We start from the raw sequence: 23,228 nt of genomic DNA on the forward strand, positions 1-23,228 counted from the left end.
CAGCTGGGGTTTTCCATCAATGTGCCGAAGTCACACCAGTGCCCCTCTCAGAAGCTCCTCTACATCGGAGCGGTTCTCGACTCGGCGCAGTTTCGGGTTTATCCTCCCGAGCAGCGGGTCCGGGATATTCCGGCTCTGATTCCACTCTTTCAGCCTTTATCCCGGGACTCGGTCAGGTTGACACTGCGGCTTCTGGGGCTGATGGCCTCCTGCATCCTTCTGGTGCATCACGCCCGGTGGCGGATGCGGGCTCTGCAGTGGGACCTGAGGTTTCAGTGGGCCCAGCATCAGGGCAACCTGTCCGACCATCTCCTGATCTCGGAGGGCACTGCGAGACAGCTGCAGTGGTGGCTCACGGACCGCGATTGGGTCAGCACCAGATCCCTCTCCCTTCCCCAACCGGAGCACGTAGTTGTGACGGACGCGTCCCTCCAGGGCTGGGGAGGCCACATGGGAAAGGCGGAGATCAGAGGCCTCTGGTCTCCGGTGGAGTCCCGGCTCCATATCAACCTTTTGGAGCTGCGGGCGATTCGTCTAGCACTGAAGGCATTCCTCCCCTCTGTATGTATCTCATACTTTTATAGCGCAGACTGTCATCCAAAGGGTATCCTGGCGCTTTGACTCTACCCGACTATGCACAGTCACAGATATTTACACTGCCCTTGGGAAGAGATAGGACTTCAGCCCTTTCTTGAAGGAGGAAAGTTCGGACATACTCCTCAGGAACAGGGGAAGAGAATTCCAAAGTTTTGCAGCGGTAAAGCCAAAGAAACGGCCGCCCATCCGTATCCTCTGGATTCTAGGGACTGCCACCAGGCATGCAGAAGAGGACCGAAGAGGTCTAGCTGTCGAATACCAGGAAAAGAGTTCCTGCAATAGAACAGGCCCCTGTCCGTGTAGAGCCCTAAACACAATGCAGGACGCCTTAAAACAGATACGCTGGTGAATGGGCAGCCAATGCAGATCTTTTAGCGCTAAGGAAGAGGAGGCCGAACGCATCCGAGAGAGGGCAAGCTTCGCTGCCATATTCTGTATGCACTGCAACTTCCTGATCAAAGTACTTGGGGCACCCAGATTTAGTGCGTTGCAGTAATCAAGCCTGCTCAGGATGATGCTGTGCACCACCTTTGGTCTAGCAGGTGCCGGAAGCATAGGAAGGATCTTACGCAGTGTACGTAATAACATCATACATGTAGCAATTGTTTTATTTGCAAAGGCATCAAGCTGAAGATTTGGGCCAAACATAACGCCCAAATTGCGAGCAGCTTCCGCTGCCACAACTGTGCCCAGGGAAGAGACTGGCCAGAAGCCCGTCGGCAAAGGGCGAGGAGTTCGGTCCGTGGAGCAGTACAATACCTCCGTTTTGGATCCATTAAACTGGAGGGAATTGTGTCTCAGCCAATCCGCAGTAGCTGTCATGCAGTGATGGAAAGTTTCCTTAGGGATGGCATCTCTGCCTTCAAAGGAAAAAATTAGCTGCGTGTCATCGGCGTAATTAATGACCGAGATGCCAAAGAATCTAATCAGCCTAATCAAAGGATGGAGACCAAGATAAAATAAAATAGGGCTGATTGCTGACCCCTGGGGCGCACCCCTTGTCCTACCCTTCTGGTACCAGATCTAAAAGGTGGCAAGGCGACCACCTGATGCCTATTATGAAGATATGAAGTTAGCCAATCCCGGGCCCGGCCAGCTACCCCAATTTCATCCAGTCTACTGATTAGTGTAGTATGGTTGACAGTATCGAACTCGGCCAACATGTCAAGCAGCACTAAAAAGGCTGGCCGCCCAGTGTCGACCCGCAAACAAAAATCGTCCAGGACAACCACCAGCGCGGATTCCGTGCCATGAGCAGGCCGGAAGCCGAACTGGGCCACATCCAGGCAGGTGTTGGTCTCTATGAAAGTGGACAGAGATTTAGTGACAAATTTCTCCATGATCTTAACGGGGAATGGGAGCAGCGAGATTGGCCTATAATTCGCAGGGCAGGTAGGGTCCGGGGGAGTGTAGTGCAAGTGTTCACGGACAAAACCACCGCCATGTGGTACTGCAACAAACAGGGCGGGGTGGGGTCGTGTACCCTTTGCCAGGAGGCTCTGCGCCTCTGACAGTGGCTGGAACATCAGGGCGTGACCCCGGTGGTTCAACACCTGGCAGGCTCTCTGAACGCCAGGGCGGACGAGCTCAGCCGTCGGTGCATGATGGATCACGAATGGCGCCTGAACTCGGACGTGGCGCAAGGCCTCTTTCAGCAGTGGGGAGAGCGTTGGTTAGATCTATTCGCCACCGAAGAGAACGTGCAATGTCATCAGTTCTGCGTGTTGGAATTTCCAAGGTGGCACTTTATCGGAGACGCTTTTCGTCGCGAGTGGAGTTGCGGTCTGTTGTACGCCTTTCCGCCTATACCACTTCTGCCCAGAGTGCTGAAGAAGATCAAGCGCGACCGGGCCCAAGTCATCCTTGTGGCTCCGGACTGGGCTTGAAGGTACTGGTATCCCGAGCTACTCAGTATGTCAGTTGATCCCCCGGTTTGTCTGCCTCTTCAGGAGGACCTTCTGTCGCAGCAGCAGGGGATGGTCCTCCACCCGAACCTGTCCAGTCTCCACCTCCATGCTTGGAGATTGAGCGGCGACAGTTGAGGCCATTTGACTTGCCTCCTGAATTCTGTAATGTCATTCTGGCAGCCAGGCGTCCCTCCACAAAATCGGTATACGCCTGCAGGTGGAATAATTTGTGGCATGGTGCACAGCAAAGGCTGTGGATCCACTTTCTGCCCCTCTTTCTGAGGTTCTTTCCTTCCTTCTTTCTCTTGCCCGGCATGGCTCTGCTCTGGGCACTATTAAGGGCTACCTTTCTGCCCTTTCAGCCTTTCTAAGGCTGCCTGATCAACCTTCTTTGTTCAAGTCCCCTATTGTAACCCGTTTTCTGAAAGGCATCACACACATGTTCCCTCCTGTTCCGTTTGTGATGCCTCAGTGGGACTTGAACCTGGTTCTTATCTTTCTGATGTGTGCTCCCTTTGAGCCACTTCACAACTGTCCTCTCCGCCTTCTTACTCTGAAGACTGCTTTCCTGGTTGCCATCACCTCTGCCAGGAGAGTGAGTGAGCTCCAGGCTCTTTCGTAAAAACCCCCTTTCCTGTCTGTTCATCCAGACAAGGTTGTGTTGCGGACTAAGCCATCTTTCCTGCCCAAGGTGGTCACGGCCTTCCATATTGGGCAGTCTATAACCTTGCCCACCTTCTTTCCGCCACCGCATCCCTCTAAAGAGGAAGAGCGGCTCCACCGTCTGGACCCAAAACATGCGCTTTCATTCTATCTGGATCGCACACGCCAGTTCCGGGTGGATGACCAACTCTTTGTTGGTTACGTGGGCGCTAACAAGGACGGGCGGTGCACAAGAGGACCATCTCTCGGTGGGTCGTCTTGTGTATCAAGGCATGTTACTCCTTGGCGAGGAAGGAGCCTCCTGTTGGGCTGAGAGCCCATTCCACTCGGGCCACGGCGGCTAGCACTGCCCTGGGCCGGGGAGTCCCCTTGCAGGACATCTGTCAGGCAGCTATGTGGGCACCGCTGCACACGTTTGCACGGCACTACTGCCTGGACAGCTTATTCCGGAGGGATGGCTTCTTTGGCCGTTCTGTCCTCCAGGACTTTCTGGTGTGATTATTGGTTCGCAGACCCACCACCGGGGTTGGTATTGCTGGGTATCTATTCTAAGGTAAGGAATCTAATACTAACCTGTTTCTTTCAGATGAACAAGTTACTTAACCTTCGGTAACGATATAGCTGTAAGAAACAGTAGTTCGTATTAGATTCCTTACCGCCCCACCCATTCTCCCTGTTCTGCGAACTGATATCTAGGGTTAAGGTCATCCCCTTTTCAGGGCGCTAGTTTCAATGGCGCCAGTGTTGGTTTTTAACATGGCTCTGCGTTTCTGGCGCGGAAAAGCTGTGTCTAAGAACTGACGTCAGCACGCGGAGGCGGCGTCTAAGTACTCCGACGACGTCATTACGGCGCCCACAACGCCGACGACTGACGCGGAGCCGCAGACGACGCCTACCGACGCGCAAGGGATTCAGTCTGACGCCTGGGGATATTCTAAGGTAAGGAATCTAATACTAACTACTGTTTCTTACAGATATATCGTTACCGAAGGTAAGTAACTTGTTCTTCTCACTTCTATCCAACCAGGCTATAAGCTTACCCGCCTTATCTCCAAACTCACAAATAGTGTGCTGTGTTTTGGTGAGCCTAATCTTCGCCTCTTCCCAATTCTTCTTAAATTTGTGTGACGTGGTGTCATTGGTGTCTACAGCTTGATCTACTTCAGCTTGACCTACCTCCCTCTCCAGAGCATCTAAGTGGCTTAATGATCATGTTTATGGCATGTGATTGAGATTGCTTGGCCCCGTAGTACTGTCTTATATGCCTCCCATAGAGTCGTCGGGATGTGACTGAGTGCTCGTTTTCCGCAAAATCGGGTCTTGTGGTTGTAAGTAGAGCCGTCCATATCTTAGGGAAAATGCGTCGTCGCCCCAGGATAGGAAATGTGTATTTAATTAGGACACGGGAGTGATCGGAAATACACCTGGATAGATGTGATTCCTCCAGTACTCTCTCTAAACCTGTCGCCAATGTGAAAATATAATCTATTCTCAAGAGACTGTCATGTACTCCCAAGAGGAAGATGTATTGTCACTCCTGTGGGAACCATGATCGCCAAGCATCCACGAGACCAAAGGCGTCAAGGAATTCTGATAAAAGGAGGTTTATACCACCTTGGTCCCTGGGGGGCCGTCGATGTATGGTGGCATCCACCGTGGCATTAAAGTATCAGTTCGCCTTGTGGGAGTGTAAGTAGGAATTTACCAGGGGCAGGGAAGGTCACCGGATGCAGAGCTGGTGGGATATATACTGATACTAGATTATATGGTCGCCCCTCCCATTGGCACGCTACAGCTGCAAAACTTCCCTGATCGTCTGTCCTTGACCCAGTGACAATAATCGGGAAGCGTTTATTGACCAGGACGCCTACACCTTGAAAGCCGGAAGAGAATTCGGAGTGTGTCACCATTTTGAAACCCCACCTATCCATGGCTTTACAAGCAGAGCCCACCAGGTGGGATTCCTGGATCAGGGCCACTGCTGGTGCCTTGTTTTTAAGATATTGTAGGACTAACCCTCTCTTTATCTTAACCCCAAGGCCGTTTACGGTCCATGATATAACAGACAGAGGGGACCCTTCGTACTAGAAGTCAGTGATTGTACAGCCGAGGAGTCGGCCAGGGCATCCGCTTGTGCCATATATTACGTCATCCATGGGAGAATATAAAGAGCATTGCAATACAAACACCATGCAGACATTTTGTATATAGCTAGTAATCTTACAGTGTACCTGTAACATGACGAAATCCAGAACATGAAGCTGATCCCTTCCCCTCTCCCTGCCTCCATTCTCAGCTGACTTAAAACTATCCACCACCCAAACTTTGCAGAGTGCTTTTTTCCCCATAACTTGTACTTGCGTGCGGGGGTGGGGGGGAGTAGTCCTACGATCACACCAAACCATCCCTGTGGTCAAAACATGGTATATTAGCTAAATGTTCCAATAAAAGTCTTCGGTCCATAGCAGTAATGATGCCGGGTAGTGCTGAATTTACGACGATTCGGGTCATGAGCATTGATCCGTTGCAGTCAAGTCTGCCAGCATTCGGGCCTGTCCGTCAGTCTCGTGGAGTCTTGCCCCATACCAATTACGGATTACCCTAGCCGAACTTCGTCCTTAGTGTCAACCTTTTGACTGCAGTATATCCTCCGTTGAGCCTGAGTCCTCAGAGTCTGGAGATGCAGCCTCTTGTAGTTGATACTGTTGTTTATTGCCCAGTCTTCTAGGCCCGGACGCCAGGCACCACCCCTCCAGCCAGTCATGTGCGTCTTCAGGAGTTTCAAAGAACCAAAGTTTCCCCTCAGTTTCAACCCTTAACTTTGCTGGGAAAAGCATGGAGTATTTCAGCTCTCGGGTCCTCATTTCTTTCTTAACTTCCAGAAAGCTGCGGCGTTGTTTGTTCACTGCTGCTGCATAGTTTGGAAAGAATGTAACAGTATAGTTCTCAAGACTGATTGGAGGAGCAATTTGTGATGATTGAAGGATCGTGTCTCGATGAGGGAAGTTGAAGATGCGGGCAGGTATGGGCCCCCAGGTCGTGGTCTGCCACCCGGCACCCTAGTGGGCCCTTTTGACTGAGAAGAATTTGGATAGTCCAGGTGGTTGTAGCTGGTTCTTCATGAGATCTTCAACAAACCGGTCCAGGGCAGGGCCCCCCGTCCTTTCCGGCACGCCAATAATTCGGACGTTGTTGCGTTTCGAGCGGCTTTCCTGGTCGACTAGCTTGGCGGCCATTAATTTATTATATGCATCTATTTTTTTTTTTTTTTTTTAAAGGTTTTTATTGAAGACAAGAGAATTTACATGAATCGGGTGTCATACATAGAACATAATATATCAATAGGTGGGCAAGTATACAATGCATAGAAAGCAATTTACCGAAGGACGCAACTGTAGCAATGATACATACATTAAAGGGAAGAGACGATCAGTAATCAGACAAAACAGCCTGCAAAGTTAGCCCACCCATAATCCAGGATAATAAAGACCAGATTAGACACCCGACACATAAGAAAATCGATACAGGATAAGCGACCCATCTCTTGTGAAAGAAGAAAGGAAGGAGAAAAAAAGGCCATAGAACTAAAAGAAGGTAAAATAAGAAACCCATCAGAACTGGTCCTAAAAGTAGGAAAAGAGAAAGTGGAGGAGGGACTATCGAACAGGCCCCCTGTCTCCTTTACCCCCCCCGCCAGCAGCAACCCACCCCGTACATCTCCAGGATAGTAGAATGCAACAAGTCAGATCCAACGGGGAGGGAAGCGTGCAAGAACCACCACGCTCCTGCGCCATCTTGAGGTACAAATCCTGTGTCAAATGAAGTCATTTTTCACACCCATACGGTAAAAGTCAACCCTGGCCGCTACGATTCTTCATGCGAGCCCTGTGCATGCGAACCGCCATCTCAACAGGAGTATCAAAGTATAGAAAAGTTTCCAAGTCAGCACGGAAGAAGTGACACCAGGATAGCCGTATACAAAATCCAAAAGTCAAACGAAGGTCACTGCCCACCAGAAATAGGTCACCAGAGCGTTTTTGAATCATCTGGGAAAGAAAGGGCTAGGTATCAATCCGACAGTCACTGGAGAACTCACTCTGAAATATAGGAATATCCACATCCATCTCCGGCGATATCGGCATAGGGCAGAATGCACCTCTGATAGTCTCGGGCTCGTTTGCTTCCGTCTGGGAGTCGAGAAAAAATACAAAGTCCGACTTTCGCGCAGGGTCCTCTGTAGCAGTCGGAGCTTGCACCACGGGTAAAGCATCTTGTTCCAGGACCAACAAAGGGTCGGAATCCGGTCTCCGGCAGATGAAATCAGCCGTTACAACCATCCCCTGGATGATGGCGGTGACTTGTGAATGGAGCTCCCCAATGGCGGCCATTATAGTATGCAGCGACGGTATACATTCAACCCGCTCCATCGCCCCTCACGAAGCGACCGAGCAGGTCACCGAACCTCGGAGGTCGACTACTCCGGGGCACCAGGCACAGGAAATGCCGATCACAGTTGCGGGCACTAACAATATCACAATCTCAGCACCGTCGCCGCCAGCGAGGGGCCAAGCCCATCGACCCCGGGAGCTCAACGGGGCCTCCGGGCGGCGGACCCCCGACCACAGCAATCGATACGTCAAGCCGCCGCAGTCGTGGGATAAAGCTGCCACCGAGCCACCATCCAAAACGGACAAGAAAAACTCCACTTCGGGAGACACTCACGTCCCGCAGCCGATGTTGTTCAACTCCAACCCGGCTGGGTTAGAACTCGAGGCCCCGGCTTCGACTCCGGGTTAGGCCGAGAATGGAGCACGGCGTATCTTCGTCATTTGAGCAGCTAGAAATTCCGGGATTGCACCTTTAGAGTCAGGCACACTTCAGCTGCACGGGAGTCCGGTGAGAAATCAGGATGATAGTCAGGATTTGTGAGCAACTGGCGGAGGTCGGCGGAGCCGGGAGCTTATGCGGCCATCTTGGTTGCTAGCGTAGCTCCTCCCTGCATCTAGTTTTTTGACCTGATGCTGTAGAATAGCCGTGTCTGTTGAGAGGGTTGCTGTCGTGGTTTCTACCTCCGTCACCTGCGCGGCCATTTTCTGTAAGTCCGTGCGAAGTAATGAGATGTCTGTAGAGATCGACCCCACCGTAGTTTGAAGATTGGTCAAAGTGGTCATAATATCTTGCAGTGTGACCTCTGCGGGTTTTTCTGTCGTAAGACTTTCCCCTCGCCCAGTTTGTGATCCTGACTGGTCATGCGAGTCTTTATTGTAGTCGTATTTGTCCAGTTTTGGTTGCTGCACTGTTCGTTGACCCAGGTCCCCCATTGTGACCGGTTGTCCGTGAGCACCCTTGGAGAAAAGGCAGAGCCCAGCTCTCTCTCAGCAAAGTCAGAGAGCTGCAGGGCAACAAACAGAAAAGCAGGCCTTCCAGGTCAGCAGTCCAGTTGAGTCCTTTAAGCAGCACAGCAGTTCTTCTGGTTGAGCTTCAGTTACAAGTCCAGTAGTGTCTGATTGGGGTTAGAGACCCAGTCCTTATACCCAAAGTGCCTTTGAAGTGGGGGGTGACTTCGAAGAGCGGTCTTTAAAGTGCACAAGTATCCATTCAATCCAGGCCTGTCTGTCAGGCAATCTGAGGGGGGTAATTCAGCCCATTGTATGGGGACAGGACAATACCTATTCACTCAAGTGTTAGCTCCTCCCTTCCATCTTGCCCAGGCAGGGCCATCAGATGTATACAGTTCCTTAGACACCCCTATACATCCTGTGTTGTGGCTGTCTAGAGGGAATGCATAAAGTGTAGCTGTCACCCACCCCAGATGTTTATTAGAGACAGGCTGCAAAGCACACAGAGCAGTAAGTGAAGTCATGTTGAATCCAACTCCACCATTATGGAGTTATCATTACCATTGCACAGATCTAAAAAATGAACTGGCATCTCCTCTCTGATCATGAATTACAGCTTAAAAGTGTATTAATGCATTCCCAATGTTAACCTTTGACAGGGTAGTGAAAAACGAATTTTGCTGTTAATCACTAATAGAAAATGTAAAACATAAAACTACAAGTCCGCCCTTTTACGTACATGGCACCCTTCTCTTACAGCTACTTAGGGCCTACCACAGGGGTGGCTTATGTGTAATAAAAGGGGAGTTTAAGGCTTGGCAAGTCGTTTAAAATGCCTAGTTGAAGTGGCAGTAAACTGCACACCAGGCACTGCAGTGGCAGGCTTGGAACCGGTTTGAAAGGCTGCTTCTATGGGTAACACAATCAGTGCTGCAAGCCCACTAGTAACTTTTTGCATATCTCCCTACTGGGACTGGAGTTAACGGTAGCAATAGTCCCAGGGCTGAAATGCCCTTTTGAGTCTGCAAACCTACTAACTTGCATTTTTTGGGGCATTTCACCACCCATACAGAACAAGCATTGGCAAAGCCAATAGGTCTTGTCAATCCAAGTGCTATAGGCTTTGCCCATGTTAAGGCATTTGTGTACGGCTCTGGGGCTGGTTTTCTTGATATACACAATCCATTTACCTTGCCAACGCGTATAGCTTTCGGACTGGAGAGATGGATTTGCTATGCTCGGTGATTGTAGAGCATACTTTTACCTCCTGTGTCCCTCAGACTCATCCCACCTCACTGTGTGTGATAAAATGTTGAATGGGGAGCGAGAGATGAGGCTGGGTGGAGGGAGTGAGGATGTTAAGCTGGGGCTGTGCACTGATGAGCCTTTGCATCAGAGCCCACTGCTGTTTGTTTTCATTCATCAGGAGAAGGGGGCTGGAGGGGACGGGACGCGTATTGTCTGAAAACATAAGCACTTGTGTTAAGTAAGATGTGCTGAAAACAACAAAATGAAACATTTGCCCAATAGTGACCAGTCAAATTACATTTAATTCTACATCGCTTGAGTCAGTCTCCCAGGACAGGGGCTCTGCAGCTAAGGTGCAACGAAGGAGTCACTGGAAGAGACAGGCAGTGGCCCAATGGGAGCTGAGTGTGCAGACAATGCTGCACTGGCCTTCCCAAGGCAGACACTGGATGCAGGAACCAAGCAGAGGTTCCCACCTAAAAATCGTTCATTGCAAGCGCATCAGAACACACAGGGGTGTAGAGAATAGGGCAAGGGCTGTTGGAAGTGAGACGATTCACATGTTTTGGGTTGGTCGTGGCGCTGTAAATGGTCAGGTACCGAGTACTTCTCAGTGGGGTACATTACTTTTGGTAGAAGGGTATCCGCACTTTTCAATAATAATGGGTACACTGGAGTAGCAAGTGCCTACACTTACTTCTCCAGTAACATTTCAAGTTCTACTCAGTCCTGAGGTGGAGACACAAGAGGAAGAGAAGGGCTGAATCGTTTAAGATACCTCACACGTGAATGGAGCATCAATGTTTGGGGTGGCATATCTGAGGGGCACGGAGGCGAAGAAAACGAAAATGTGTGCCAGAAGCATTCCATTTGGGAGGATGGATGGTGAAAGGCGGCAGTCAATACATGCCATTTGAAGACTAGAGCCAAGAGCTTAAAAAAAAAAAGCTAAACTGGCAGAGGAACTACGAAAAATGAAAAAAGTAGTGACAAATGTAGCGCTTGGAAGGGCTAACCACCGGAAGAGGCCTGAAGTATGCATGCCCTTGACAAATGGGGACAACACAAAATGGAGCGACGATGGTGCCAGGAAATGGAAAGCTTATGGGTGGGCTGTAAACCCACGACGTAGATGCAGGATGTCTCAGTTCAAGACCGCGCATGCGCGCAGTCTAGAGCCGAGACCTAAAAAAGTGGGATATGTATTACTGATAAGAAGTAAAATTAATTCCAGCTTTGGGGAAAAAAGTGACTAGAGGAAACTTGTAAACAAAAGCTTAACACATTTTCGCGTAAGCAAATCAGCACATGCATGTTTGTTCATGTTAAAATGACTTCCACAAATATTTTCCATTAGTTCGATTTTCTGTCCGCCTTCTGTAAATTCTTGTGAAATTCATGAAAGATATAAATCTGCACTGATGCAAGGACGTATCCCATGGGTGCACTTTTATAACTTTCTTTAAGAATCTGGCCCCTAATTAGGTCTGGCGTTAGCCAAGAATTATTTGTAATTAACATTCTATCTCTGGCTTCGCTGCGAGTGACCGCTTTCTGCTCTTTCACAATGAGCATATCAGCATACAAACTAGTTTTGTTCAGTGCCAGGAACTACTGTCACAATACGAGTTTTTTTAGACCAAAAATATTTTTGATATTTGCCAATGTTTATTGTAATGGTGAATGTTCTGCAGCTCCCACAACAATAAACTTACACAAAAACGGTGCAAAACAAGACAAGCATTGATGAAACCAAAAGGAAAACCACCAATATCGGACCTTATAGCTTTGCCAATGCTAGTTTATTTTCATGTTAGCTATAATCTTTTTGAAACTGGTTACACTGATTTTCCAATATGAATGTTTTGCCAGCAATAGTTTGCATCAACTCATTTTACTGAATGATGCTTCATAGAGATGGTACCTAATATTTCACAGTAGTTTAGCAAAACATTTTTTTCCTAGTTGCATTTCTTTTGTGAACATTTTATTTTGAAAGCAAAGAATCCTAAATCTTCTTTCAAGCTTTTGCAAATATTTACATATCAGAGTATTCTGGGACCATTACATATAGCCTGGTATTGCCAAACTTTGTAAACATAGCCTTATGTTGTTAGAATTTGCAAACATGTGTACACCTTGCTATACTGGAACCACTGTCAATAGTATAGTCTGAGCTTACAACATTTCCTTAGAGTGCTCACCCTCATAATAAAAGTTTTGAATTAATGAACCATAAATAAACGTTCTAACAGCAATAGCATATGGGCACAAATATTACCTTCACTTTAGAAAATTCCCTATCCTGAGCAATAATGGGGTACTGTAAGCTGGCAGTCAAATGGATTTTGCTTCAGGGGGTTGGGCCTACTTGTCCCATGGACAAATTCAACATTAAAACGTGTTTTACTTGACCACAAACAATATGTCCTGGGTGTTGGGCTGTAGGAATTCCACACCCCGAGCACATGCACTTTATTACTGGTCAGCAGTGGTAAAGTGCTCAGAGTCCTAAGGCCAACAACAAGATTCAGCAAAAGTGGAGCCATTAAGCAGAAGAATTTGGGGTAGGCCAGCCGAAGGATAAAAGGTCTAATAACCACATCTCCAGTTTCTGCTACCCAACCGAGCAGGTCTTTGACCCAAGCATTTTTATTAACAAATTGTATTATTTTACAAATAGCTAGCACTTGTGAGAACCTATTTAGTTTGTTAATGATGGAGATATTTATAACTAAAGCATTCACTATTACTAGTCTGCGTCACAAATATGATGATCATAAATGAGTAGAAAAATGCATTTGCAACGTAACTAATACGTACCAACTGTAACAAGTGTCACCTGGGCCAGCTAACCGTGATCTCCCATTGAGGTCAGCGTCCAAGTCTCTTAGCAGTGGTGGGAAGTTCATGTTTAACCTTCACTGTCTGTTGTTGTTCCCAGCCTTCAAAAGAGAGGAACCCGGAACTGTTTAAGCAGGTCCTGCACACATACTCCCAAATGTGAACTAAATATATTCCAATGATGTGCAGTTGCTAAATGAATGTGAGAGTGTTCAGAACTGTGAAAAAGTGCCCTCACACACCCGAAGGATGTCATGCTTCATCATTCGGCCTGCTCCTCGCCGGGCCTGCGCTGCGATGCCCGAAGGGCACTTGCGAAGGGGCTCTTTGGCGGAGATTTTTTTTGATGAAGCAGTTAGGTGCGCGTGGGTATGTGGAATAGGTAGTGAAGTGAGTGCAAAGTGGTGCCTAAAAAAGGTCTCCACATGTTCAACTCAGACAGGCTTCTCTCGTCACCGCTTCTAGTGCCTCCCATTTCGTGGCCTTAGAGAGGTTTGCCTCGTCCCAGTTGATTGTCATATAACTGTCCAGGACACCCGCTATGTGTTCCCTACTGAGCGCGTCTTCCAGTATGTCAGTTGGCTTCCACCACGTTATTTGAAGGTGTGCAGGGAGTCCCCAGCAGACCGTTCAAGTGACCGGGGAGTAGTCCGACAGGAAGCGGGCCTTATTGGTCACCTCCACACTTAAATCGGCACATACTGTTGACGCCAGGACCTTGTCAAATCTGTGTGTTGTGGGTGGGGGAGTAGCAAGTGTATAGTTTTAGTGGGGTGTCGGTCCCTCTAAGTATCTTGTATACCCAGGTTTCCCATTTCCTCCCAAAGCCTCTGTAATTTAAGGCTTCATGCCTGGGTGAGGAGCATATCTATCCATGTCACGGTCCAGGATGCAATTGAAGTCCCCCACCCAGAGTGTCGGAGCAACCAGATCTAGGGCCAGAACCTCCTGTATGGACTGGTAGAAGTCAGGATCGTCTACATTGGGGCATATATATTCAGGATTGCTATGTTCCAGCCATCTAGTTTCGCTCTAAGGATGTATCTGCTGTTAATGTCGGCTTCCATGTATTGGAGTGCAAAGGGTGTACCCGTAGCTACCTATACCACTGGCAGGATCTTTAACGCCCGAGGAGATGAGGCCAGCCTGCAACACCTGGCAGATCATGAATTGCGGTTGCACTCTGAGGTGGTGTATGGCATTTTTTGACCGTGGTGAGGAACCTAGCTGGATCTTTGTGCCACTCTTTAACATGCAGTGTCAAAACGTCTTTGCGTTAAGGTGCCCAAAAACGCTCTCTCTGGGAGACTCCTTCAGTCAAGAGTGGTGCATGGGACTACTGTGCTTCTCATCTCTACCTCTACTGAGCATGCGTAATCTCCACCTCCGTGCTTGGAGATTGAGCTATGGCAGTTGACTTCATTTGATCTACCCCCGGAGGTTGTGGATGTGGTTCTTGCTGCAATTATTTGTCTACGTATTCCATTTACGCCAAGCTGGGACAAATTTGTGGCCTAGTGTGGAATTCTTAAAATAGGCCCTTTGCAAGCCAAGCTGTGGATGTTTTGTTTTTTGTTTTATTATTGGCCGAGCAAGGCCCTACAGTGGGAACTGTTAAAGATTATTTGTAGGCACCTTTTCCTGTGCTGTACCAACCACCCTTGTTTAAATCACCTTATGTCATGTAATTTAATAAAAGTTTACCACGTGTTCCATCACATACAGTTTATGATCTCAGAGTGGGATCTTAATTTTATTCCGACGTTCATCATGGAAACCCCCCTTTGGAGGCTATGCATAGCTGCTTGTTAAATCTTCTGGCTCTCAAAAGTCTTCCACACAGCGATCACTTCAGTTTGTCGTGTGAGGAACCTCCACGCTCTTCCGGTGCTGCTGTCCTACTCCACATTTTTCTTGGACTAACTTTCTCTAACTAAGGTTGAGGACAAGGGTGGCTTATTTACAAAAGTCGCAACTCTTTTTCATGGTAGGCAATCCATCACCCTCCCACCCCTCGAAAGAGGAGGGAAGTCTCCATTAATTTGATCCCAATACATCCTTAAGCTTGTATACTGACTGCACCAAATACCAACTTGCGGGTAAGCCACTTTTTGTGGGATTCCCCGGGGGCAATGAAAGGTAAGGCAGCGCAGAAACAGACATTGTGAAAGTGGTTAGTCTTCTGCATTAAGCTCTGCTATGCATTGGCCAAGAAATGGCATCCGGAAGAACAGAGGGCTCATTTTGCCAGGATAAAGGTTGCCACTTACTAAGAGTGCCTGTTCTGGACGTGCAGGTCAGCGCACATGTTCATGAAGTACTACTGCCTTGCCAGCCACGTCTGACTGGAAGGGCTTTTCGCCTTTTCAGTTCTTCAAGACTTTCTGGTCAGAGTTCACTCCACACACCCTTCACTTTGGGGAGGTACTGCTTCGGTATCAATTCTACAGGTGAGGAATTAGTGTTTAAAAGTATCCATCAAAAGAACAAGTTACTTACCTTTGTTAACATTGTTTTGGGTGGAAACTCAGCCAACCTGCACATTATTAACAGTACTCCTACCTTCCTTTTCTGTGGAGTTGTCTTCTTACCATGTTAAAAGGTTCCGAATTAGAGATTCTGCAAACTAGTACCACCAGTTGTTTTGTGCTTTGTCAAGCAAGAAACTTACTGTGCGCAGGGCTGGCACTTATGTTAGCTTTTGCTGTCATATCTGAGGTGGAACGAGAACACAGAACTGAAAGTTGCCACCTAGTAGCGCGGGAGCACTGCTGTGAAAACCTATGGATCCAGTCGGGCGCATTGAGCTTTTATACAGGTGAGGAATCTGCAGTTTGAGTATCCACCAGAAAGAGCATTAATGAAGGTAAGTAACTTGTTCTTCTGAAATGCCCAAATGAACCTAATGAATCCTGCATAACCTGCTTTTATGTAATGCTTTTTAGGTCTGGCTGAACCAATGCGTAAGCATTGTTCGGCGAGATTTTTGTAAGGCTTCCGAAAAATCTCCCCAAACTGCGGATTCGGTACAGTTCATGTGAGCCAGGCGCGCACATCACACATTCCTGTCTGTCATTTGGGAGCCTGTGCGCCTCGGCATCAGACTTCAAAGGCATCCGCTCCCCGCCCCCTGCATCAGACTTCAAAGGAATGCGCTCCCCCGCCACAGCAATGCCGCAAGCTTGTTAACCTAATTCCCACATGCCCCCCATCCTCTTGTCTTACACGAACGCAAATACCTCTCTGCATAGATCACTACCAGTTCACTGTTCGACGTGCCCTGTTTGATCAAAAACATAGCAGCACCTACACAGATTTTTGGTTAGACACAGTGATTCACTGTCTTTCACTCATAATGTTTTTTTAACCGAATGGACCACTCGGCTTTGTAAATCTGCCCCGGTAGTTTGTGCATGATTCGTGCACTTTCTGTCTCACCTCTGCGAAAGTCTTTTGAAGCCATACCACTGCCCGCAACAGAATTGTGGACGCTCACAACTATGTTCTCCTCCACACATGTTTCAACTGCTAAACCAGTATCGCCTTTCTTTCCCTCTCCCACTTCGATGCCCACCCTACCCGGCACTCTGGATCCCATATTGCGGATAACTACAAATTATAAATATATCGATGCCCTCGTTCTAATTTTGTTAATCATACTACATGTGTCTTTTCATGACATGGTTTTTTCTGCAATTTTAATAATTTTTGGCACCAACTTATTGATTTGATTCCATGTACACCACTGTTGATTGTCACAGTTGACACAGTTCCACATAATTATGTGCTACATAATTACAGTGATCTCAATGCAACATGCACTCCAAATACCACTCAGTACCACATAATTACATACCACATATTTTCTATACTGAATGCAACATACACTCCACACAATACCACTCAATGCAACATACTGATATAATACATAATTACACTGCCTCAATCCAACATACACTACAAATACCACTCAGTGCCACATAATTACACACCTCATGTTTACACACAACTCAATGCAACATAAATACACTCCACATCATAACACACAGTGCCACATAATTATATGCTACATCATCCCACTGCACTCAATGCGTAATGCACACCAAATAACACTCAGTGCCACATAATTACACGCCACATATTTATATACTACTAAATACAACACACACTCCACACAATACCACTCAGTGCAACATATTTATATGCTACATAATTACACTACTCAATGCAACATACACTCCAAATAATACCACTCAATGCCACATCATTACATGCCACATAATTACACTTTACTGAATCCAACACACACTCCACACAATACCACTCAGTGCCACATAATTATATGCTACATAATTACACTTCAATCAATGCAACATAAATGCACTCCACATATTAACACTCAGTGCCACATAATTACTTACCACATATTTACACTCTACTCAATACAACATAAATACTATCACAATAATACCACTCAGTACCACACATCTACACTCCACTCAATGCAACATACATGCACTCAACATAAAGCCACTCTGTACCACATAATTACACATCACAGATTTACTGTACTCTATAAAACATACATACACTCCACATACCTGTCACATTTGCAAAAGTTTAAGCTATTGGCATTATAAATGCCTATGCTATTAATTTATCTATTTTCTAAAACACATAAATAAAAAAATTCAATTAACAATTCCAATAGCTCACACTTTCCTAATGCGAGACCTATTGCATTGCAAATGCTTGTTTAATTGTATTTTCATTACATATATTGCAGCAGTATATTGGACTGCTTTATTTGTAATTTTTTTGTATGTGACTCTTTTAGACTTCCTCACCTGATTCTTCAAATGAAAATTCACCTGTTAGTCCCCCTGATGAGCAGGGTCAGGGGGATGCTCCACCACAGCTTGAGGATGAGGAGCCTGCATTTCCTCACACTGACTTGGCCAAGTTGGATGACATGATTAACAGGTAATTTGATACATTGTGTGTGTGTGTGTGTGTTTTTTTAACGTTTTCTTTTTAGAACTTACCTGTATTGTTTTTTTGAAAACCAATAAAAATATGTCCTATATGCGGCAGGACAGAAATAAAGTGAATAATTGTGACTACAACAAAGGCACAAATCCCAGCTCTGCAGCAGATTTGCCACCCTCTTAGCCACATGTAAACATACATCATTTGTTCATTAATGAGATGGCTAAATATATTCATCAAAGTTGCCCATCCAAGTCTTGCATCTTGATCCATGACTCCCAAATTTTTAGGAATGTTTGTGGACATCCTATTGCCCTATAAATAGTCTTCTCTGTCGTTACCCATTTGCCAGTCATCCAGTTTGTGGTGGAGCAGATGGTACTGCTCATCCAGCACTTGGCGATATCCCACTTTGCCACCACAAGGCCAATGTCCACTAAAATCTTAACTAGTTGTACCATCTAAGGTGTCAATCACCCCTAGGATTAGAACTTTTGGATCTAGCACCTCTTGATGATTCACCAATGTTACTATCTGACTTAAATCCACCACCAATATTCTGCAAGTAGTGAACAACCCCATATAATGTGTAGAAACGTGCCATTTACATTTTTTTGAAACATTTTGTTCGAGGCATATGAGCTGCAGATTACACACTGTGCATAGATGGCCACCTAGTGTTAGGCCCGGATGTTTGCAGTTTGTTTTGTTGTAGAAAAGTCATTGGAAGTCACGGGATAGGTGACTCCTCCTTTGGATGACACTGCGCATGGGCATCGGCTCCATCCCCAGATTGTTTTTTCCGCCACCGGTCTCGGATGGGTTTCCAGCGCTCCGTGTGGAAACCGATTTCCTTCGGCACGCAATCCTCACCAACTTACAAAACTTAGTTTCGAATGCTTTCCAGTCGACGATACTCTTCAACATCGAGGATCTCGATTCCGGTCGTCGCCGACGGCCTTCAGTCCTAGCTAGGCCTCGACTCCAGCTCATGGGAAGGACTCCATTTAAAAAGTGTCCTCAATGTGGGTCGAAGTTTCCCCACACCGACCTTCATGAAGTGTGTAACTTCTGCCTCTCTCCAGAGCACGAGGCGAAAGACTGTTCAGCTTGTGCCTCTTTCCGCTCCAAAAAGACTATCCGGGACCTAAGAGCGAGGAGAACAATGGCTCAAAGATCTTCAGCTCCGATTCCGGACGACATCTTCGAAGAAGGCGTCAACGTTCCAGAACAACACAACACGACGTCGACAGCAGCTCCGAGGCAGAAGATTCCGATGTCGAGGACATCATTCCAGCGCAGCGGGTCGTAAGTAAGATAGTCGACCCGACCCTTCCTCGACACAGAAGGCCCCAGTCCTACCCTCACCCACGGGCTCGGGGGCACACCGTCACTCTGCTTCTACTGCTCCACCTTCGGGCCCGGCTAAGAACCCAATTAAGCCTTCAGGCGACTCGGGATCGAGTCGGCCTTCACATGGTGCCGGCACACATGTACTGGCACCGAAAAAGACAACAGCACCGACTACACCTACATCCAAACCATCCGTGCCGAAACATACCACTACTCCTTCGGCACCGAAACCCAGGTCGGAACCAAGCAAACCCGCTTCCGATTCCCAAAAACCACCGGAACCGAAAAAACCATTGGATCAGAAAAAAACATCGGATCCAAAACCCATACCGGAACCGAAAAATTCCTCGGAACCGAAAAAAGCTTTGGAGCCGAAAGACTCCTGCTTCCCCAGTGAAAGACATTGTCAAGCAACCAAAACAAGCCATTTCGGTGCCCAAGCCTTCCTCCGCACCAAAAGATCAACCTCCTGCAGAGGATTTACCTTATCCAGACCCTGCTCAAAAGACTCTAGCTACGGATCCAATCACTGGACACTTAATTTTGGCTTAAAAAAAGCAACCACTGGACACACCAACACCAGCTCCAGCTCTGCATTCAAAGAAGGACATGGCTATCTCTCCCCTAAGACTGCCTTCCCCTTCTCTGTCACCTGTACCATCACCACATCCTCCCATACCACAGCATTCCCCAGCATCCTCTATCATACCAGATGATCACAACAGGGATGATGGCTCTGATGATATGGGGGGTAACATACCTGATCCAGCCACGCCTACAGGATCCCCTGACCCGTGGGATGATTATACCAACCCAGATGTCCCAAATGTCCCTCAGGATGACTTATACCCCTCAAGGCCTTCCCCACCAGAAGACACTATAGGGTTTATTGAATTAATTCACAGGGCTGCACAATATCATGGGGTAGACATACATACAGACCCTGTTGAGGAAGACTTCCTAATGGATACCTTTGATAAAGCACAAAGGTCCTCATCCATTTTACCGATGCTTAAAGGAGTGATCAAGCATCCTCCTGAAGTCTTCAAGGACCCAGTCAGAACTCTGGTCATTAACCTTCGTATAGAGAAAAAATTTAAAGCTGCCCCCTCAGACCCAGCATATATTAAAGATCCAGTACCATTAGACTCACTTGTAGTTTCCAATGCACGCAAGAGAGCAAACTCACAAACATCAGGGGAGGCTGCACCACCACATAAGGAGTCTAAGCTACTTGACGCATCAGGGAAAAGAACATCGTCTCAAGCAGCAAACATGTGGCGTATTGCCAATACACAGGCATTATTAGCCAGATAGGACAAGGCACATTATGACGAGCTAGAGTCATTAATGAGGCACCTCCCTGACAGGTACAAGGATAGAGCAAACAAGCTTATCCAAGAGGGGAAAAACATCACAAACACCTCTATTCGGTGTGCACTCGATGCAGCTGATACTGCCTCTAGGGCAGTTAACACCAGTGTTTTACTACGCAGACACGCCTGGCTACATATATTAGGGTTCAACCTGAGGTACAAAGTGCCATTCTTAATCAACCCTTTGATGAGCAACACCTATTTGGACCCAACGTATATGTATCTCTAGTGAAAATGAAAAAGGATACAGACACCGCCAAATCTATGGGAGCCTTGCAGTCGCAGGCTCCCAGACGTTCATTTTGTCACTCATCCTATCGAGGTGCCACCAGGGGATATACTTTAGACACAACTACTACCTCGTACAAAGCCCCTACACAGTCCACTTACAGCAAGGGCTACCAAAGGGGAGGGTACAGGGGTAACAATAACAAAGGCAGAGGTAAAAATAACAACTCACGCTCTGCCTCTATCCCTAACCAATGACTCCCTTCCCCTTCCCCCGTCCCATTCCACTCCTGTCGGGGGAAGACTCCAACAGTACCTGCCAGCCTGGGAAAACATCACATCAGACAGGTGGGTGCTCCAAATAATTCAATCAGGTTATTGTCTGGAACTAACATCTACCCCCCCAAACATACCACCCAAGCAGCGCACAATGTCACAGGAACATTTAATATTGCTCAGACTGGAGGTAATATCCCTCCTGCAGAAAAATGCAATAGAAATAGTTCCAGAGCATCACAAAAATAAAGGAGTATACTCCCTATATTTCCTAATATCAAAGAAGGACGGATCTCTAAGACCCATCCTAGATCTCAGACCTCTAAACATTTACGTACAGTCGGATCATTTTCATATGGTCAAATTCCAACAAGTCCTTCCACTACTGGTAGTAAACGACTTCCTTGTCACTCTAGATCTCAAGGACCCCTACTTCCATATTCCCATCCACACAGCGCACAGAAAATATCTAAGATTTGTGCTAGACGGGCTGCACTACCAGTTCAAAGTGCTCCCATTCAGTGTCACAACAGTGCCAAGGGTGTTTACCAAATGCCTAGCAGTAGTAGCAGCACACTTAAGAAGACAACATATGCATGTCTTCCCATATCTGGACGACTGGCTCATAAAAGCCAGCTCATACAGCCAGTGTGTGCAACACACTCACGCTACTATTCAACTGCTTCACGACTTGGGATTCACAGTAAATCACACCAAATCGCATCTTCAACCCTCGCACTTACAACAGTATCTCGGCGCTACAATAAACACCCAACTAACACTAGCTTATCCCTCTCCAGTCAGGATAACAAGTGTACAAACTCTCCTTACAAAATTCAAACCGCAACACTCGCTACCAGCTCGAGTGTTCATGCAGCTCTTAGGGATGATGGCATCTTGCATATTTGTAGTACCTCATGCAAGACTGCAAATGCGTCCACTTCAAGAGTGCCTAGCACGCCAGTGGAACCAGGCTCAAGGTCAATTAACAGACTTAGTGTTGGTAGACGGTCGGACTCATCGTTCTCTGCAATGGTGGAACACCAAAAACCTTTCCAAAGGACGACCGTTTCTAGAGCCAGTTCCTCAAATAGTCATGACAGCGGACACATAGCTCTCCGGCTGGGGAGCTAATCTACTGCATCATACCATGCAAGGCAGGTGGACACAGCAACAAAAGGTTCGAGGCATGTGGGCTGCTGAATTCATATCTATAGCATAGATCGCCGCCTAGTTTTGGGTCTGGATGATTGCACATTGTTGTCCTGGAAGAGTCTTCGAAGTATCACGAGATAGGTGGCTCCTCCCCTGGACTACAGTGCGCATGGGCATCGACTCCATCCTCAGATTGTTTTTTTCCGCCATTGGGTTCAGATGTAATTTCGTTATCTCCAGTTCGGAATCAACTTAAACTTTTTCGAGGCCAAAAGGCCTTTTTCGAACCGTCGGTATTGTTTGCGTTCGGTGCCCAGTTCTGTTCCGACACTCTTCCCGAGTTGGACATCCAGGGAGTCGCGTGACTCTTCGGTGAGGCCCAGTCAACGCAGCAAGACCTTCGACGACACAACATGGAATGGAGCCCGTTCAAGAAGTGTCCCGTGTGCGGATCAAAGTACCCACACATCGACGTCCACCCGGTGTGCAACAAGTGCCTGTCGCCGTACCACGATGAAGCCAACTGTATGGCTTGTTCACGGTTTCGTTCGAAGAAGACGATTCGGCTTCGGCGCGTGGCGCGCATGGAGGCCCGGCACCGGTGGACATCTTCGACAGCGAGGAAGCAGAAGAACACGAAGTTCAGATGCAGATTTCACCTCCAGCGGAGGAAATCGACTATGACTATCAAGTGGATGTCGAAGGCCTAGACGTAGAAGAAGTCGTCGACGAGGTAGGAGACGACAATGAGGCCTATGGGGCCATGGAAGATAGCTCAGAGGAAGAGCTATGCCCCGTTCGAACAATTACGAAGGCTCAGGTCGAGGGATCGCCACTCGGCCTTACCCAAGACCTTCTACCAGAATCCACGGCCCCGCCTCCAGGCCCGGCTATGGACACTTCGGCGGAGCCGCCATTGTCGAAAACGAAACCGAAAGTGAAACCTTAGGTGTCGGCACAACCGAAAGTTGTTGAAACCCCATCGAAACCGAAGACGTCTGCTCCCCTGTCGACACCCTCGTCTTCCGAGGTGTCGGGACAACCCAGGCCGAAGAAAGCTGTCGACCCGGTGAAGTCGGGCAAGAGCGTCCAGCCAAAGTTGACCAAGGGCGTCGAGCAGAAGTCCAAAAAGGCCGTCGAGCCAGAGTCAAGCACGGGCCTCGAGCCGAAGTCCAAGAAGGGCGTCGAGCTTGACGTTGTAGACCTGAGGGTCAAGGGCGGGTTGCTAATCCCCTTGGTCTCCTGCCTCTACC

The 23,228-nt window shown here is 47.6% G+C and overlaps 1 protein-coding gene across 1 annotated transcript in view; it reads left to right on the forward strand.

Moving 5' to 3' along the window:
* The window catches only part of USP9X (ubiquitin specific peptidase 9 X-linked), a 1,542,050-nt gene that overhangs the window by 183,106 nt on the left and 1,335,716 nt on the right, over nucleotides 1-23,228 (forward strand). The window contains exon 3 of the mRNA XM_078658291.1: nucleotides 17,436-17,581. Within this exon, the coding sequence (XP_078514417.1) occupies nucleotides 17,436-17,581 (146 nt within the window). The remainder of the gene's footprint in view (nucleotides 1-17,435; nucleotides 17,582-23,228) is intronic.

The sequence above is a fragment of the Lissotriton helveticus genome, chromosome 8, assembly GCF_964261635.1.
Source record: "Lissotriton helveticus chromosome 8, aLisHel1.1, whole genome shotgun sequence".
Classification (NCBI taxonomy): domain Eukaryota; kingdom Metazoa; phylum Chordata; class Amphibia; order Caudata; family Salamandridae; genus Lissotriton; species Lissotriton helveticus.